This window comes from Histoplasma capsulatum, genomic scaffold (assembly GCF_000149585.1).
Source record: "Histoplasma capsulatum NAm1 scaffold_3 genomic scaffold, whole genome shotgun sequence".
NCBI classification, from domain to species: domain Eukaryota; kingdom Fungi; phylum Ascomycota; class Eurotiomycetes; order Onygenales; family Ajellomycetaceae; genus Histoplasma; species Histoplasma mississippiense.
In genome coordinates, this window is record NW_001813980.1 from 2,092,297 (window position 1) to 2,111,482 (window position 19,186).

Consider the following 19,186-nt stretch of genomic DNA (forward strand, 5'->3'; position numbering starts at 1 on the left):
GGCACTGTATCCCCCTTTAGTCTCAGGGCCATCTGTGTATTTTCTTCGAAATAGCTTTTCAAAAATTTTTGTCAGGCCCTGATTTCCCATGTGTTTGAGGAGCGTGGCTGGCGTTTCGGTCTTTGCTACTGAAACATCTCCCGGCCAAAAGCATTCCGTAGGTCATACTCTTCTTTATATCGCCCGGATCATATCATATTCATACTTCCAAAATTCTAGGAAGCTGTAAAGACATGGTTCAGAGGAAGCCGGGAGATTTGGTTAGAAGATTCTATCCTCTTTATCTCTTTGATGTTGATAGAATAGGGCGATATATATTCTTCACTTTTCCTTCTAAATGTCACTTAATGGAACCGGGAAGAAACGTTCATCTCACTATTATAAACTGCCTTAATTTCCACAGGAGCTGTCCTGTGTCAGTCTCCAATGTCTATGTGAGAAGACATAATCATGTCGTATGGTTTGTTCATAGGACCCTCAATAACCGTGTGATTTGGCTTCATTCCACAGATTGCAGAATTCGCTTTCGCTTAGCAACTTCTGGTTACTTTTTGGGAGATTCTGGTGTGGTTTTAGGAGTGCTATTAATTTCAGATGTAGCAGTCACATTGTTCGTAATCGACTTTGGCTGGGATGGTTGTGATGGTGTTGCTGATTCATTCCCGCTATATAGTTTGACATCAAACATTATTTAGCAGACGTTCGCACATATACTTGCAGGCCTACCTATAAGGGAATTAGAGTAGAACTTACTGCGTCTTCTCATGCTTTTTATCTGCCTCTAGACTCATAAACGAGGGCGCGAATGTCACATATCCTGGATTTTCAAAGGTTAACTGCCGGAAATTGGGAAAACGGCGGGCAATTATTTAGCTACCATTGAGGACACCAAATCCTACAGCTAAGGCAACTGGGAGAAACCCACGTATTCGACCCATTGTAGACAAGGATTGTGATTGTTTAATTCTCCCACTCAAACTTAACTCATCTAACTTAACTAGTTAACTACATAACTACCTCCAAACAAAAAGTTTATCTCAGCAAGCTCAGCCGCTTCGCAGGATAATTGCTGTTTTAACACTGATTTAATGATTAGTCACTCTTTTAAACAAGCTAATCTCAAATTGGTAATGAGCTAACCCAAATAAGTCTTTGATCCCGTGATGTGCAATTATCCTGCAAAGCGTCTGAGAAAAAACGGTTCCAGTTTGTTAGCAACACGGGAACGATTTGCTCTTTCCTTTAGGTATGGGTGAGAATACCAAACCAACTCCATCTATTCAGCATCTCTGTACCACCTTGGGACCTAGGAAAATCAATGTTCTTGCGATGGTATCAATTTTTATTTTCATATTCCCATTTCTTAGATATGAAGTATCACCTCAAAGTCAACTCATTTTTTTTTAAACACGGGAACAATCTGCTATTTACTTGATTTCAATCAGAAAAAAAGTGATCATTTTCAACAAGATACATCTATATTAAATATTGATTTTTTTAATATAAAAATTATATATTTATATTCTTCTTCTCTTTAGCTACAAGCTAAGGTGGTTCACAAATATCAAATATGTATGATGATTGTGTAATTGAAAATCAAAGTTGAACAATTTGAAGAATCTAAAGAAAATCTCAACAATCTCCACAGAAGGATGAACCGTTTCTTCTCAGACCCTCTGGCGAGGATTGCTCTGAGCACATGACTTGTAACTAAAGTAGTTTAGTGTCATGCTGCTGCAACCGGAGCCATAGTGGGTCGCTAACAAAAAGTATTGTTCACAAATTCGGGTCACGTGGCTGGTAGTTCAAGTCGCGTCTCTCAATGACGCGTCCAGAGCCTCATTAATGAGCCTGGGGAGATAACCCTTCTGAGTATTCCCAACACCTTTGCTAATTTCACCTATTCAACACATTATTTGCTATGACAGCATAGGGCGATGGGTAATCACCGTTGGTTTGCAAATGGAACTATGGCGAGAGCGTGGCTTCGTTCCAGACTCGGATGAAGAAGACGATTTCGAGAGTCAGCAAAGCAATAAATTGAGTGAAAAGAACGGAAATACATCGACGCCTGGCATACGTGGAGAAGATGAAATCGGGAACGCGGGTGTTCAGGGAAACCACAGAGATCGGGTGCAAGATGGCCAGGTTATTTTCCCGGCATCGGGCAACGAACTTTTTGAACGGCAGCCAACGAAGAGGTTGGGTGGAGAGGCCGGAAAGATAATGGAACCGGATACACATAGAGATGAACTTATCCCGAAGGACCTGAATCCCGCAGGAGATCAAGACCAAGAACAAAAGGAAGAGAGCCCTGAATCTCATGTCGGCCCTGACGAGTTTGGTAATGCATTCTATGCAGGGGATGAGCTAGACGAAGACCCGCTCCAATGTGATGATGGCTTGAATAAGTTTGCCTCAAGAATTGAACTGCCCAGCACCACCACTGGGAACACTACGCCTTCATCGGATGCCATTCGCCGTTTATCCTCAAGCACAGACCGGAGTTCCTCGCCTGATGAGCTACAATTCGATGAGCATTTTCCACCACGCACCCCAGCTACAAAAGACTCACAATCCAACAACCTGAAAGGGGATGTAGGGGATTATAGCGAAGATTCATCGTTGTCGCCAGCTCCGTCGAATCCACAGACTCCGCCGTCTTTTCGAAATCAAGGCGCAGGGAGAACGTTAAGAGGCCGGAAATTCATCAATCTCCACCCCTACCTGGCGGACCAGGTGGAGTACCAGAGATGGTGTGCAAGTAACAATATACGCCCGGTCCGTATTGCACCTGCAGACCGTGATTCTAATCCTCAAGATGAGTCACAAGGCCAGGAATTTGTGGATGAAAATGCGCCACCATCGAGTAGCCCTGCTGCACCGTTCCGATTCCCACCCGGATCTCCGTCTGCTGGATCCAAACGAAAGAAATTAACACAACCTGCACGACCACTTCGAGAATCCCCTCAGACTGGCAACTCCAGGAATGGCCCCATGCATTGGCGATCTGCAAAATCACAGCAGCTTTCTACAATAGATGGACAAGACTCTGCCCGTAAGCGCAGAAAAATAATGCGCACATACGGGAACGCACCGGGAAATGAGTCCGAGGAGACCAGAAAACACCAGATACAGGTTGTCGTTGACAATAGAGTGATGGAAACTCCACCCCTTGAAGACGAGGGTATCTTCGATGTTCCCTTGTCATCTCCTTCGTTTCGGCGGACATCGCCGAATAATAGGGTTCAGAAACCAGCCATATTCCGATTCCCTCGTGGATACAGTCTTTCTCCGCCACGAAGTCCGATTTCACATAAACCACAAAGCCCTCGAAATTCGGATGCCATATTGGCAGACGATTCACTACACGTTGATTTTGAGACCCATCCGAAAATAGGCGGGAACGCAAACTCACAATCACAACCACCCCTATCGATGGAAGAGGTTGATGTGGAGCAAATTCACCCACCAGAAGAAACGGAAGACCTAGAAGAGTCAGAATATCATGCGGCTCTTGAAATCCAGAGGCTCAGGAGGAGGATCAAAGGGGTGCTTCCCGCCTCGTGGCCACGACTTGACCTCAAGCAGCAACAAGAGAGGGAAAAGGCAGCGGCTGAGAAGGCAAGACTTAGTTACTTACGCAATCGTCGCCAAAGCGGCAAAGGAGTAGCCCGGAGAATAACCAGGGATAGGAGCGATAGCCATAATCAAGGAATGCGGCAGAAAACTCTCTTCATCTCTGATGAGTCAACTTCGGATGATGAGCCAACCTACGCTGTTCAAAGCTCACGGGAGATTCTGTCAGAAGTGATAGACAAAGATGACCTATTTGTAGGGGACGTCGCTGATGACATTCCTGAAGATAACCGTATTGACTACATGCTACCGCCAGCACCACGGAAAGGAAAGCGTCGCACTCTGGGATCCAACAGGCAAAACAGATCACGCTTTCAGACGTCCTCAAACTCGAGGAAACGTCCACTGCACCAAGCGAGAATAACAGATACACTGACAAGATTACGCACTTCAGCTGAGCTGCCGGAAACCCGGCTTCCGCGATTAGGAGTATTAGATGTAGCTGACGTACAAGACCAGCCAATGCAGAAACAGCCGCAATTCCTCCGCGTCGCAGCACGACAAGCCCGATCCCGCCGAGACCGTGGTCGGAAAAGCCCAACACGAACATATTTAAAACTTGGAACAAGCCGGGACACAGAAGATGCCAATAGGTCATTAGCGGAGTGGCGGGCCGGTTTGCTTCAGCAAAGTAAAATGACGGGAAGCCATGCAACAAAGATTTCGCGACAGACATGCACAAACTCTGTGGCATCCCATAACCACGTCGAGGCCAATGAAAATAGAGTACATCAGGTTCGGACCGGTACAGTATATCCTATGCCCCGGAGTGATGTCGATGCTAGAAGTCCCAAAAGCGACTTGATCAGGCCTACTTTAGAATTGCGCCCTACAGCACAACAGGAAGGTGCGAATCCATCAAGCCCTCCCCACTCTCGACGCAAGGTTGGCCAGCGCTGGGCAATACGGAAAGGCGGCTATGCGATTTCATCCCTTCGACGAAATGCACCCAGACCGGCACAATTGGACATCCCTATGTCGAGCAGCCATAGTCTGGGTCATGCATCAAGCTTTCAACGTTCTCTTTCGGCACTCAATTCCTTATACCAAACCACGACTTCACGTCTAGGCCGAAATACCGGCTTGCCGTTGGCAAGATTTTTAACCGAAAATATGCATCCACAGAATATCCGTCTGGCGACATCCAATGAGAATTCCAACGCCCGTGATGACGTCGTACCATCTGCCGAAAAAGGTCAGATACGTCGCCCTCGCCAACGGAGAAAACTTCCTCCCCAACATGTCAATGTGGAGGATAGTGTTGAAAATCCACAGGCCGTTAGCGTTGATAACCATGTGGCAGAGATCCCTTCCATTACATCAATTGAAAGCAGCGAACACCCTCCTCTAAAGGGTCTTAAATCCCCGTCAACGATGTACACGATCAATTTTGACATTTTTCCGCTCCCAGTTGGCACCTTTTTCCATTCATCTACATTCATTGGAAGTGGGGATCTTTCACGTTCAATGAAACTCTCATCCCGTAATCTATCCCATGATAATGGTCGTTCTGTGATACAGCATGCCGACCAAACCTACCAGTGGGGCCCATGGAATGAGACTGTATCCTCGGAACTTGGTGTTTTGTTAGATACGGTTTTAGAAGCAGCCAGCAATTCCGAACCCTCAAGCGAGCGTATAGCACCTGATTCGTCTTCGAAATTAAGTCGGTCGTTAGATATCTTCCGTTCTATTATTACTTACGTGAATGACAAGTTATATTTTATGGACTCGGTTGATAGGTCGATGTTTGTTGATAGGTGCATAGTTCTTCTATCAAAAGTTTCGGATATGTTGCCATTCTCGATAACAAACAGTCGCTCTGATTCCACCACAACTCCACATCACCCTTTGAAATTGGAAGTGTTTACTTACGTATTTGCTAATCAAATACGCCAAATTGCATCGAATGGGCTAGTTCAATCTATCAAGTATTTTGAAATTGTCAGTATTATGACGACGATTCAAAATCGGATATTGCAAGCCGTTTTAAGCAAAACAGGATTAGCAGATATTAGACAGTTTCTGGACGATGTTAAATGGCGAGAGAAGCGAGAACCTGGAATCAAAGACGATCATCCTTTCTTGGAAGCATTTCTCGTTGTTCAGAAGATATTTTATACGGACCGCATACTTCGTGGTACGAACCAAGACCTTCTTTCCCAGGCAGTATTGCCTCCATCAAGCTCACCCGCGCCAAATGACTCCCATGAACTGGAGAAATTATGGCATGGAGTATTTATGACGCTTCCACTTTATGAATTTGACGAGCTCGGAATTTTCCACCCCGGCCAACGCTTTAAAGACACCTTTGATCAGTGGGAGACTATCAAGCGCTTGATAGTACCCGTCTTTGAGACTTACTCTCTTCCTTCAAAAAGGTCATCCTTAGCCTTCAACAACTATTGTCGAGCGCTCTTCCACCGCTGTTTTTATTTGATTGACAGTTGGGGCTGGCGGCACAGCAAAGTTATTCTGGACACGCTCTTCGATTTTTTTGCAAAAAACTGGCTTTACAATCTTAACCAAGAGCAATCCCTCGGCTCACCAAAGTTTCTAGACGAACTTGATCGCCAACCAAGACTAGAAATGGAGCCTAAAGATAGCTGTTTTCATATTTTGCTGAAGACCATTGCCCTCGGCCTCAAGAAGATGACGGATCTGTACGATAGGAAAAAGATCCGAAATTTTGCCTGGCGCTTGTTGCCAAACCACGGCCGGGAGTATCCAAAAGACCAACCTCTTCGCTTGGAGGAGCTTGAAGCCCTAAGGAATCACCACGATCTCCTTTGTACGCTCTACTGGGCTACCCCTGACACCTGTCGACCGCGAGTTGAAACTATCCGTAACCTTGTGCACCCCGCCACAGCTCATAAGGAGGTCTGCAGCATCAACATTCGTTCCTGGCTGAGGCTGGTTAAATTCAAATTATCTACGGACGAAGATATCGCCGGGTTAATACCCTTTGCCGATTGGCATGCTTCCTTCGTTGCTGACATGTTGCAACAGCACTCCCATGCTCGGACTGATGTAGATGCGCAAGTGGCTTCAAATTCACTGTTTTCTCGCCAAATTGTTGAAAAGGCTGTTATTGAGTATCAGAAACCGATAGAATGTCTCTTGAGCGATGCCCTGGTCAACTTGAAAATTGCAATTGATGCTACAACAACTGCTGACCAATCCAAGATCCTACTGGAGAAACTCCCTTTCTCCAAACTACTGGAGCTCTTCAACCCTAGGATAGCGCGCTTCCATTCGCTCATTTGTAAAGCGTTAGATGTTGTGGTTGCTTACGCAAGTACTACCATTAAATCACGGAGATTAGCAGGACCTGCTGAGACATGTGATGATAGCCAAGAATTTGAGGGTTGGGCGGTATTGGCAGAGTTATATGAACAAGAAGAGACAGCAGCCGAGGCAAACCCACCCGTTGAGTACCTAAACAACATCATTCGCCCTTCGTTATCTCGATTTCTTTCTACCTGTTATGGAGAAGACCAAGCTCCCGACGACATTGTGCTTCTTAAAGTCGTTGATTCCTGGTCGTCGATCGCTTACACTCTTGTGAATAACGGGTTACGAGAATGGAGCAGCTATGTCAATCCATATGGTGAAGACTCATGGGCCTCGTTAAGAGCCACACATCAAACGCGAAAATTTTTGCCCTATTTTCTTGCAAGCTTGATCGAAAAAGACACAGCATTCTATACAGAATGCCAGTACCAGATATTGAACCACTGGATCGAATGCATTGTCGAGCGGGGTTCGATGCTCAAGTATCAACACTCTTTGACCAATGCCATAATGAACACCGATGCCTCAAGTGCACTACTGAAGAATCTTCCGTTCTCGAAAAGTTCATTAAAGTGTCGGTACGAGATTACTCTACAGGAATTTTCCCAGAGGAGATTGTCGCTTATCTCATGTATTCTTTCCAACATGCGGGAACATCTATCTGATGCTGAAGATATCAGTGCCCATGCTGTGCAAAATACTAGGAGTCGCTACCGCAGACTCATTGAAACCCTGATGAACACGATGAAATCGAATTATAATGAATTGGGCAATGTCGATTCCTCGGTACATTCCTCATATGTGAATTTTGTACATGGCGTCGTTGCATTTCTCCAACAACACTCACAAAAAATATGTCTACTTGATCCTTTTTTCACAAACCCGAGCACGTTTCCTCTTCCTGTGAATGATCCTAACTACATTGTCGGCAAGTTGAAAAGTTATGCAGTTCGGCTCACATCCAGCAAGGTTGCCAACGAACTCTTTACTTTTCTTCAGCATGTATCGGAGCGAGCGGCTGTTGACGGCCAACAGACTTACTTAGTTGATCAGCTCTACTCCGTCATGGCCGAAACCTTTGAAACCAATGAACGCCACCAATCCACTATCCGTCTGTTCATGCTCCATTGCGTTCTCCCGGCTTATCTGGAAATATGTCTTATTGCTCCTGGGGCATGGATACTGGTGCGGCCCCTGTTGCAGTCGCTGACGCGGATGTTAATGGACTCGATTTTATTCATCAACACATGTGACATCAACAACGTCTCCACATTTGTGGGGCCCATGGTCTGCTACTTTGAAGCAGTGGACAATGCTCTTCGTCTTTTAGTAGACCACCCCGGCCTACTCGACGAACCGCATATCATCCTTACCGTCATTTCCCTACTCGAAACAGTCATCACATCACTTCCTGCGATCGACTATCTCTATCGAATTTCGATTTCGGACCAAGCCACCACGCTTGTCGCATATGTGGATATCTTCAAGCAGTTTATACTTTTCGCAACATCCACTCTCTTGAATCCCGCTGACGCTGTTGCCCCACAGACCCTTGACATGGTTCTCATTGAGGACACTCAAAAAATTAATGATTATCCCTCGCCACCGCCGTTCTTTTCAGATGCTCGCGACTTTGCAACTCGTGGTCTGCAGTCCCGGTTCCAGGACGGCTGGACTTTTCATAATGGAAAATATTTTGTTCGCCCTGAGCATACCCATCAGGTAAAGGAGGTTTTCGTCAATGATCCCGCATACACCTCAATAGATATCGCAAAAGAGGCGTTTATAAAAACTGTTGAAATATATTTTGGGACTATGGAAAGATTGATGACGTTTTCTTCATGAATTTTTTGCTAGCTATTGTATGGTTTTTGTACATATTGATGAGTAAAAAATCACCTTACAGTGTACGAGTGCGTTTTAGATACCGTGTATGAAGTATGATTTTCATTTTGTGCTGGAGTTTCTTCTCCTTTCGTTACGTTGATCGACGACATGGATTACGATGTGGGTACAAGGTCAACATATGTACATAATAGAGGGACATGTGTACTGATATGAACTAACTATGGCTATTCTAGTTTTCTTATCCCGCTTGTGCCCATTATGCCTGCATCTAATACGGTGTATTTCCAGTTACCAATTTTCGTGTTAAAGAAGCGATGAGATATGGATTTGTCAAATTACACATGATAACCCTCAACCACCGCTCCAATGGAACGAGAATATTAAATTAAGCATTTCCAGCTTTACAAACGCCCGCAATAGCCACGCTCAAGAATCAAGACATCCTAAAGTGGAGATGATGGAATATTAATGACGTAGAATACCCGAAAACAGATGCCCCAATCCAACGCACCATGCACCATGTACCATTACCATGCAATATACAAAGCCAGAAATGGTACAAAAAGCTATGATCTCATCATCATCATCATCATCGTAATCATAATCATAATCATCACCATTACCCCTCACCCATGCGTTCGACGAAGATATGTAACGAAAATCAACGCAGCGCCAATGCTAAAAGACCACACAAGATTTCGAACCAGCCCCCAACCGCCGTTCCTCCCTATATAAGCCCCCCGATCTAGATTTACTAGAAACTAACGCGCTTCGCCAAGTTCATTCGGCGCAGCACCCGACGTAGTTGGTGAAAACGCACCTGCAGCAGTAACGGCATCACCATGACTCCCGCCACGAATGTGAAAGCGGCGGCCGGTATGGATACCAGATAGGCCCAGAACCTTCTTCACAGCCCCCGTAACACCAGAACCACTCAGCCGCCTCGATTTCCCCGCATCTTCGGTGATAGGGGGCTTATTTCCTCCTGTTCGTTTTTTCACAATAGGTACATCTTGGGTGATGGTTGGCTTTGGTGGCCATTCGCCATCCGCCTTCCAGCCTTGGACTAGGGCCTTGGTAACATCTGACAGATTTATGGGTATAGCCGGTGTCAAAGATTGGATGACGACTTTGCTATATATAGAAGGGTATATAGAGGGCTTTATAGAAGCCCGGACGACGTTGGTGATTGGGAGGAGGGGTTCCACGACAGGGATTAGCGGCTCCCCAGAATGTGGGACACGAGGTTGATTGGAGTTGGGGTTGGGGTTGTCGTCAGCGTTGATGGTTGAGACGGCTTCTCTGATGTCCATGTCGACGATTAAATCACTAGGCGAAAGGATCTGAGCATCTGCCCCCTGCGGAGCACTAGCAAATGAGGCAGGAGGAGGTCGTAACGGGCCATCCCCTTGCCCAGTAGAATCCGGGGAAGCCATCTCCGCATCCTCGTTTTCTCCATAGTAACGGCTCCCAGAACCACTTGTCTCATTGCTTCCAGTAGTGCCTACAACAGTTCCATTCCTTTGGCTATCCGCTGCGGTCGTGGGCAACCTAGCCCCTGTCCACGCATTCCGTCTTTCCATCCATATCCTCAACCCTTCATTCCACGCCATTTCCTCCTCCACAACCCTCCGCCGTTTCCTCTTTCTCTCCAAAATGCTGTCTTCCACCGCATCCGGTGACTCAAACCTGTATGGGTCTCTAACCTCATAGGTAGCGGAGAGCGGGTGTACGAGTCCTGGATCTATTTCCTTAAAAGTTACTCCGACTCCTCCAGTTTCCGAACATGAGCTATCCTGTTCCCGTTCCCGCCATTCTCGCACCTCGCGAGCATGTAATTGTACAGCTCCATCCAAAGTGCCGCAGATCAGAGCTGATTGCGGTTGTGATTGCAAGTGCTGGCTCTCCGATTCGGGAGGAGAAGTAGCGGATTGGTGTTCGTAGGACCAGTCATCACGGATGGTTTCAAGGAGATACCGCTTTGCGGATTTTATGGCTTCTTCACGCGCTTCGGCAGCCTTGGATGCTAAGTCTGCGTCGGGCCGGGGTTTTCGATGTAATGACGCGAAAACGGATGAGGCGTGGTGTTGAGGCGGGGGCTTGTCTGGTTTTGTCAAGTCCATTTGCTCCCTCCCTCTCTTGTTTATATCCTTCCCTTCGTTTGTAATACGCCACGAACGTCAAAGTGTCACTTGTGAGCCCGTTCCTGAGACATGGAGTTCGTTAGAAACCTGTGAGTGGCTGGGATGGAAGAGAGGTCGGTTGGTCTGCTGGTTTGGGGATAACAGTCGTCGCTACCGCATTAGCATTGGGTCAGAATCGCCCTGGGGTGGTTGGGTTCTTGTCGTCAGTACAAACTTCTCTGAAAGTTTCAAGATTTCGTTTGCTTGTTCCCCGCCATAAAGTTATCTCAGTGCCTCGGACTTCGCAAGGATTCGCCATTTTAACCCAGCCAATCAGAGAATCACATTATCTGCCACTAATCCTGGAGAGTTCCTGTTTTGGTGCAGAATAACTAAACAACTATGTCAATTCAACAAAATGGGTGTAAGTAAGAGAGCTTGAGATATCATTTATCTCTTGATAGAATCAAATTTTATTTTCGTATCTTTATTCATTGGATACAATGTAGGTCCGGAATAGAATCACCACTGTTTTTCTTCCATACACTTTAGTAGTATATACAAGCTTATCATCAATGTAGCGTATATATATGATATAAAAATACATCTCAGAGATGGCCATATATCATAGTAGCTATGTCATATTAATCTGTGTATTTAAGTAACTATCAATAATATAGATTTGTACAAACTGCGACTGTTATGTCATCATTTCCTAATGTGGGTTAGTGTGTTTGCTCTCTTCAAGCTGCTTTTCGAGCAAGGCGTCTGACAAAGCCGATTGTTGGACACATCCATATATTAGCTGTCGCTAGCCACTGGGTAGATGATAACAAGCATCCACCGCAGAAGGCTCTAAAAGATATAACAACCTCTTCTTCTGGCTCGGGAAAATAAAAGAGAATATCAAGTTAGAAGTACATGTCTATCATTAATTTTGCAAGAGGAATCTATAAAAACCCAATGACAATATAACAAATTGTATAAAAAAGTTCAAAAAAATAAAATAAAATAAAATAAAATAAAATAAAGAAAGAAGAAGAAAAAAAGCCCGCGATCACACATCCATGGATGTATGTCGCATTAACAAAACCAAAACCAACTTGTTTAGTTCCTCACCCTCCCAGTCTCCGTGTTCTTCTGCGCTTCGCTAGGAGCGGCAAATCCCCACCCCGAACTTTTCTTGCGTCGCCCCTTGCGATCTCCGTATTTCTCGTCGAACTTCTTTATAGCGGAGAGAGACGACATATCCTCACTTATTGACGCACTGATCTCCTCCAAGGCGCGTTCAAAATGAGCCTTGGTGAGGGTTCGTCGTTCAGGATACCTGTACGGTTCTTCGCCTGTATGCTGAGCGGCGAGCTCATTTTCCCCTCTAACGCATGCTAGAGCTGCTGCAACGCACATGTTTTTCAGGTCTGAGCCCGAGTAGAGAGGCGTTCGGCTAGCTAGCTCCACTAGATCCACTGACGAGTCCACTTGCTCTTCCTTGAGATGGATCTTAAGGATTGCTAAACGGTCTTGCTCGGTGGGCAGGTCTACTAGGAGGCGTCGGGGGAGTCGTCGGAGAACGGCATCGTCAAGATCGAACGGACGATTTGTGGCTACCATGATGAAGGCGGAGAGCTCGTTCATGCCATCCCACTCTCGCAGGAATTGGTTTATTAATTCTCGATGAGTCGTGCGAGTGCTGGCTGCAACTCGCGAACCAAAGATGGCGTCTGCTTCGTCAATGAAAACGACGCAAGGGCTGAGCTTCTTGGCCAATGTGAAGATGGCTTTCACATTTTTCTCCCCTTCTCCGACATACATGTCATATACTTCAGAGCCACTCACTTCGAGCACAGTGGCGCCACTTTGTCGGGCGACAGCTTTGGCTAACATCGTTTTTCCTGTTCCCGGAGGGCCATAGAGTAGCAAGCCAGGGATTTTATCGGTAGAAAGGACACCATAAGTAAACGCATCGGGTCTAATCAGCGAGAGAGAAGTGAGGGTTTTAAGAGCCTCGATTGTATCAGGAGGAGCGTGTACGTCGTCGAATGTTGTGCGGATACTCTCAGCATCGACAACACCGTTGAGCAACTTTCTTTCATGAGTGTTACATGTTTTCCGTAATTGTCTCAAGCGACTTTCTCGTTCCGATTCTGTTTGCGGAGGTTTCACCTTAGGATACCTCTCCGCGAGCCAGTCTCCCTTTGCGCGATCACTTTTTTCCACAAGATCGACACTACGTTGTATGTGATGAAGGTCGAGCTTTCCGGGTCCCTTTACGCCACCAAGCGCAAGCGAAACAACACGGTGGACACGGTCAAAGGACCAATATCCATCATCAAGACCGGCGTTTTCGAGGGCACCAATGTCCACAGGCCAGGCTGGACCGCGGAGGAGGCTTGCGTCTGCTAGGTGCGGATCGTTTAATCTAACCCTCAGCATATTCTGCAGATGACGTACGTTGATCTCAAGAGTTCTTCGCTTAAGGTCTTCTGAAAACACTTTTTCGACCACTTGTGGGTTCATTGCAGGGGTAACCACAATTGTCCTGGCAAACTGGTCGTTGAAATCTCTCTGTACAAGCTTTGGATAAGACTTCCCCAGAGGATATTCCGGTTTCTTTCCGGATACAGTGCCGATGATTATAACCCTTTGTCCTTCCCGTCTCTTGGACTGGACCGCTCTATGAAGAAGTGTAAGGAATATGGATCCGCTGCGAGTGTCTTGAATATCATTGTAGTCTTGAACTTGAACGATAAGATCAGGTCGGAGTGTAGGAGGCTGGGACTGGTCGGGGATTGGCTTGGGGGCCGGTTCGAGAACCGACTCAGATGGCTTCTGGTCGCCCGATGTGTGAGGTTGTTTATGTTGATGTTTGTGGGGGATGGAGAGGAGTTCATTTGCAATACGCAGACATCTGAGCTCTTCTCTGGACTCCAAATCTTGGCGCTGAGAACGTGGAATAATCACCTTAGCCATACCTACTGATGCCCGACCGCCTAAAAGACTTTGGATCAAGTCCGTGTCACGAATGCCTGTCAAAGGAATTGTCCGGGTAACCGAGAACTCACGTTCTTGTCTTCGGCTGGGTATCATATCAGGATCCTCCTCTTCGTTTTCATCCTCCTCTCCCTCCTCCATATCTTCCTCAAGCTCCTTCAGGTTAGAAGTCCTCTTTGCTTGATAAACTTCATACCCCATAGTTGCAATAGAACTAGGGGTACCGTGCTCCGCTTGATCCTGGTCGGCGTAGAGTTCAGCAATATCTTGCGCATTTAAAGTTACTAGATGGGTCTTGAGATTTGCCGCTAGCTTTTTGACAACAGCGTCGAGAAACAAAATCCCTCCTTCTCCAGGATACTGCAGGACTAAATGCGACTTTGTCGCTGACCGCTCATCGATGTATCGAGACACTGGTAAATTAAGCCCTGCCCTAGCGGATGCGCACAGCTCGTCCCAAACCGCTTGCGCGAGGCGATAACGAGGACTAGAGGTAGGCGGCCCTCCGGAGCCTCCATTCTCACCACCGTTACCGCCTTGAGCAACCTTGTTCACACCTTCCTCTAGATCATGAGACAATGGCTCTAGTTCTACGTCGTGGCCTGTCGGTATGGCAATCTGAACCGCGGTATCTTGAGCTATAACGTTTCGCTCATGGAACCATTCCGGAACGACAGCAACGCTATGTGTCCGTTCTCGAGGTTTTCTATTCCTTATCGCGCGACGAACAGCGGAGCCGTAGGGGCTTCGAGGTTTTTTGGAAGGCGCTGGGGCCACTTCGGGCTTTTCTGTCTCAGCAGTGTCTTTTGGAGAGTCCTGGCCCTCAGAAACATTATGGGCGTTGTCAGTATTATTGCTCAGCGTAGGATTGATGGAAGGTGGTTCATTAGAGTTCGAGGCGGAGGGCGAGGAGGTGTGAAAACTGCGAGCAATATTGGGGAGACTTCGACAGCCAATGATCCGGTAAGACGTCCTTAGATATTGGTGGACTGACAACAGTCGGTAGGGAAGAGAGGAATGCATACAGGGCCGAATTTCGAGCCGCTGCCACCGTGCCTAGCGGTAGTGGAGAAACGAAGGAGCGTCTAAAAACATGCGAGCTCGTGTCAAAAGTAGCACGAGACGGACAATTGCTGACAATGCCTTGGGGGGTTCAGTGTTTCATCAAACCTCGATGTTTTCGACGTTTTACTGAAGATACATAGTTGCGATGACTAAGCAGCTACATCCCAGGAACGGAGTATTGTTAACCCGCCGAAATCTGGAACATTTCTCAGTCCAGCCGATGCACTATATATCCTTCATAATCTCATGCCTTTTCATGTCGCATCAAATCCATGGATGCTTTGGCGTAACTTTGCTCAACTGAGCCCTCATTGATGTGACAGACAAGATCGTTGTTGTCCTTCCGGTGAGAGGAAAGGATCAGTGTTTAGCGCCCAGCTAACCTTATTTGCGATCCCGCTAACCCTCATCTGCCGCCAGAGCAGTATAGAGCCCCCTGGTTCAGAATGCTTTCTTCTTTTCTTTGTCTTTTTCTTGAATCTTGCCGTTCTGGGAACAGCTTGTATGATTTTCCAGTTGCCATATCTAACCCCCAAAACATCGGGATGTGGCATTTGTCCTCCCCGTTGCTGGAATACGGCGAAAATCAACGGTGTTTCCCTTGGCGCCGTATATTCAGAATCACTGGCGATGTGCAGACTTAACATATAGCTCCGTCACCAACTAGCGCGATGGGAATACGAAAAACACGGGTTCGCCCTTTGCGGCTGTTTGGGAAAAGAAAATTGATAAAGTGGATATCACCCCTTTTGTTTTTGCTCAATTTCCAATTTATCACCAGACCATGAACGGATTTCCCATCAAGTTACCGCCTTCGATTCGATATGCCCTCCCAACTATGATACCTTAGGATTTTCCACTTCAAACATTCAACTTAATTAGGCTGGGCAACTCCGCTTTCGTCATTAGAAATCTCCGCGGGCCTTTATTTGGATTGGCGTCCTTGAAGAGGTCCTTTTCCGCCCACCGAAGTCGAGATACAGTGTTTTCTTGTGTTTTGGTCAACAGTCCTCACTGCAGTTGGCACCACGCTGCCTCCTTGCAGCTGTTTGTCTCTTCAGATGAAGTTTCTACTTCCTTTTTCCCTCAATATTCTCCTTCTCGTTGGTCTATCTCATGCATGGACCTTTCTTTGGCATGATGAAGACAATAAGGAACATTTACACTCAGGCGGGACGACGAAAGGATGCACCAAGATCAATATGTCGAAGGGCAAACAATACAAATGGGTTCCCGAGGAAACCCAGTTCTGCATTCATATGTTTGCCGATGATAAGTGCGGGGATGAAAATGGCTGGTCTTGCCTGGTCTGGGGCCCGAGGAACTTGGGTCAGTCGTGGGTGAGGTCGTATATCGTCAACACGATAGATGGCAATGGTAACAACAGAGCACCAGAAAAGCCATCACCACCACCACAGCAAAAGCCATCGCCTCCGCCGCAGGAGGATCCACAACCGCCACAACCGCCGCCACGTGCGACAACAACAAAGAAGAACGAGCCTCCACCCCCAACAAGGAAGAACGAACCCTCAAAAAAGCCCGAACCGACTGGCGATCGCACCTCTGTTGGGGCTGGGACTGAGGGGCCTGCTGCAGCAACGACGTCCTCCACCCGGGGTAGTTTGACCCCGCAAGAGACCGATGGGACAAATGAACCATCACCAACAGATCATGGGGCCCCAGAAGCAGCAGCGTCAGGGCCATCGTCATCCTCACCATCATCGTCACCGTCAGAGGGAGGCTCGTCGGAGGGAAGCTCATCAATTTCCGGTGGGGGAATTGCCGGAGTCGCGATTGGGGCATTCGCGGGCGTATGTCTCCTAGCTGCCCTTGGATTCCTAGCCTACCGTCGACGCAAAACGAAGACAAATGCTGTAGCGCAAGTCAACCATTATAATAATCTTTCCGCAGAGCCGCCATATGAGCCGGAGCTATTCGCACCGGCGCAAAAACCTGGATATCACCCCAGCGAGCTCGATTCTAAGCCAACATCTCTCGGCGGCTACCCGCCACCCTCTGTTTCTGCCGTCGCGGAAAAGGATGCAGGCGGTTACTCCAGCTGGGGCCATGTTGCGGAGTTGGCTGATAACTCTTCCCATCCTATGGTAGAGCTACCAGCCTCCCCGCTTAGCAGGCGGTATTAGTTAGAGTGAGTAAACATACAGACAGGGTTATGATGTGAAGGAAACAATTGGATCATTATTGGTATTGGATGCTTGCAGATTTGCCCTTCCCCTGCCTCCCCCATGTGTTTAAGACCCTCTACTTGCTTTCTATATTTTCTTTTATGTTTTTGGTCTGCCTCAGATTATATACTGTAGTTCTTAAATACATATAAAATATTTTCATATATTAAATGTACATGTACAATGTTATGGCCAGTTTTGTATGGCAAACCCTGCTAATTTAAAGTTGCAAGAGTATTCGCAATAATAGTTGTCTGGCTGTGTCTATCATACAACTGGCCTACACTTGGTGAAGAGCCTCATCCGTACATCTCTAACTTATGCTAGAATTACCACTAAAATGATATCTAGAAAATAACAATTGAAAACCATCCTGACTACAGCCTGGTGAGTTTACAAGTATAGATACAACAACCAGTTTGTGTTTGGCCATTAACAATTGAATTGCGGCAGACGAGGTCATGACTGTACGATGTGTAGTTTTTGGAACTTTTGAGGTAGAATTGAATAAAACTAGCGCCGGTAGTTATTTGAGATATAAACTCAGTATCAAATAGGGATCAGGGTATGAATAAGCTATCCATTGTTATCTACGAAAGTAATATAATCCCTTGAGAATTTCCAAGTGCACGTCCATCCAGCTCATATTCGTGCGGTCGACCATTTCAACATGGAGTTTGTGCCATTGGAATTGATATCCAGAGGATACCACCTGCAAAATACATCTAAAACTAACAGTGACTGTTAACCAAATTGTGCAGATAAATAATTGGATAAAGTAATCGCAATTGTAGATTGGAACAGAAAGATCAGACATCCAAGGTAAGGCAAATTTATTGTCCGCTCAACGACACGTCGACTTAATAGGTTCATGCGACGGCTAGCGTGGAAACTGCGAATGTGGGAAAAAAATTTCATCATACGGGTTTGGGAGGGGATCAAGTAAAAATACGAAAATTTTCCAACTTACGTTAGTCTTCGTCAAGTATTGTGTTGCGAGAACATAGTTCTATGGTTTAATTGGAAAAATCAGAGGATTTACATGCAAACCTACAAAGTCCTCTTCATCAGCTAAGTCCAACAGACATTGTTTGAATATCATTGTGCCGATAATAGACGTAATCAGACTAAAAGTACTGGCAAGTAGCAGACCAACCGAAGAGGGGTGGTCCGAATGATTCTTCAAGGTCGACTCAGGAAACGAAAGAAGTATTGAGAGGGTTGTCATCCTAAAACGACGCCCATGGAAAGGGAGTGCTGTGCATGAAGTGAGAGTTACTGACCATTCAATTACCTGCTATAAACCTTCAGAAGTTGATGCGCTAAAAACATTACTCGTATCGGCAGATAATTTGGTGACATTGTCATAATATCGTGACAAGATGTTGCTGTTTAGGGTCAGAAAGTCAACATGGCTGGGCTGGCGTGTTGAAGAAGAGAAAGAAAAAAAAATCACGAAGTCGAGGATTCGACAACGTTAAATATCGGAGCGGAAAATCCTCTGATCCGCTAAATTAAGCGACAACTCGCTGACTCAGAACAACGAGCCGCAGGCCGGATTCACGTGATAAAGCTAAACTCAATCTATACTAGCGGTGAGTGTCACGACGCCCCGTCCATTTCCTCTTGGGAACTTGAAAGTCTCAACATGCGCCCATCCCGACGCCTGGCACATCGGTCTCCCAGCTCTTCTCAAACGCTTTCTGTGGACACGGCGAGCTTGGATTCTGTGCGCCTCTGGATGGTCACCTTGCTCTGGTGACCGGACTGTTTAAGGTAGGCCTGGTCTCGCTTGCCCAGCCCCCACCCTCCCACCTTGTCGTCCTAACAATTCCATTCTGCTCCTTATACCCAGTCATCACGATCCAACTGACTGATATCACAGATACGATTATTGTGCTGAAGGCGGAGACTGCGAGATTATCTCTTCTCATGATCGAAATTGCGCGACTTCTCGACGATCGATCGTCAAACTGTGACGTGCCAGCCGCGTCCTAGACTCGGAAACCTTACATAACATACACCAACGGCAGGTCGATT

The 19,186-nt window shown here is 46.5% G+C and overlaps 5 protein-coding genes across 5 annotated transcripts; 2 read left to right on the forward strand and 3 right to left on the reverse strand.

Moving 5' to 3' along the window:
• Positions 1 to 544: 544 nt before the first annotated feature.
• HCAG_03768 (predicted protein) lies at positions 545 to 938 on the reverse strand (the record flags this gene model as incomplete). The annotated part of the gene is made up of 3 exons (XM_001541620.1): positions 545 to 665; positions 754 to 817; positions 926 to 938. The coding sequence occupies 3 exons, from the start codon at positions 936 to 938 to the stop codon at positions 545 to 547; spliced, it is 198 nt and encodes a 65-aa protein (XP_001541670.1).
• Positions 939 to 1,728: 790 nt separating this feature from the next.
• Positions 1,729 to 8,778, forward strand: HCAG_03769 (predicted protein; the record flags this gene model as incomplete). Its single annotated transcript, XM_001541621.1, has 2 exons — positions 1,729 to 1,751; positions 1,929 to 8,778. The coding sequence occupies 2 exons, from the start codon at positions 1,729 to 1,731 to the stop codon at positions 8,776 to 8,778; spliced, it is 6,873 nt and encodes a 2,290-aa protein (XP_001541671.1).
• Positions 8,779 to 9,542: 764 nt separating this feature from the next.
• On the reverse strand, positions 9,543 to 11,223 carry HCAG_03770 (predicted protein; the record flags this gene model as incomplete). Its single annotated transcript, XM_001541622.1, has 2 exons — positions 9,543 to 10,936; positions 11,136 to 11,223. The coding sequence occupies 2 exons, from the start codon at positions 11,221 to 11,223 to the stop codon at positions 9,543 to 9,545; spliced, it is 1,482 nt and encodes a 493-aa protein (XP_001541672.1).
• A 788-nt stretch (positions 11,224 to 12,011) lies between these two features.
• HCAG_03771 (conserved hypothetical protein) lies at positions 12,012 to 15,514 on the reverse strand (the record flags this gene model as incomplete). Its single annotated transcript, XM_001541623.1, has 3 exons — positions 12,012 to 14,717; positions 14,921 to 14,980; positions 15,344 to 15,514. 3 exons carry the CDS (start codon positions 15,512 to 15,514, stop codon positions 12,012 to 12,014), a joined length of 2,937 nt encoding a protein of 978 aa, XP_001541673.1.
• A 648-nt stretch (positions 15,515 to 16,162) lies between these two features.
• On the forward strand, positions 16,163 to 17,647 carry HCAG_03772 (predicted protein; the record flags this gene model as incomplete). The annotated part of the gene is made up of 4 exons (XM_001541624.1): positions 16,163 to 16,577; positions 16,872 to 17,065; positions 17,498 to 17,533; positions 17,627 to 17,647. 4 exons carry the CDS (start codon positions 16,163 to 16,165, stop codon positions 17,645 to 17,647), a joined length of 666 nt encoding a protein of 221 aa, XP_001541674.1.
• Positions 17,648 to 19,186: the final 1,539 nt, after the last annotated feature.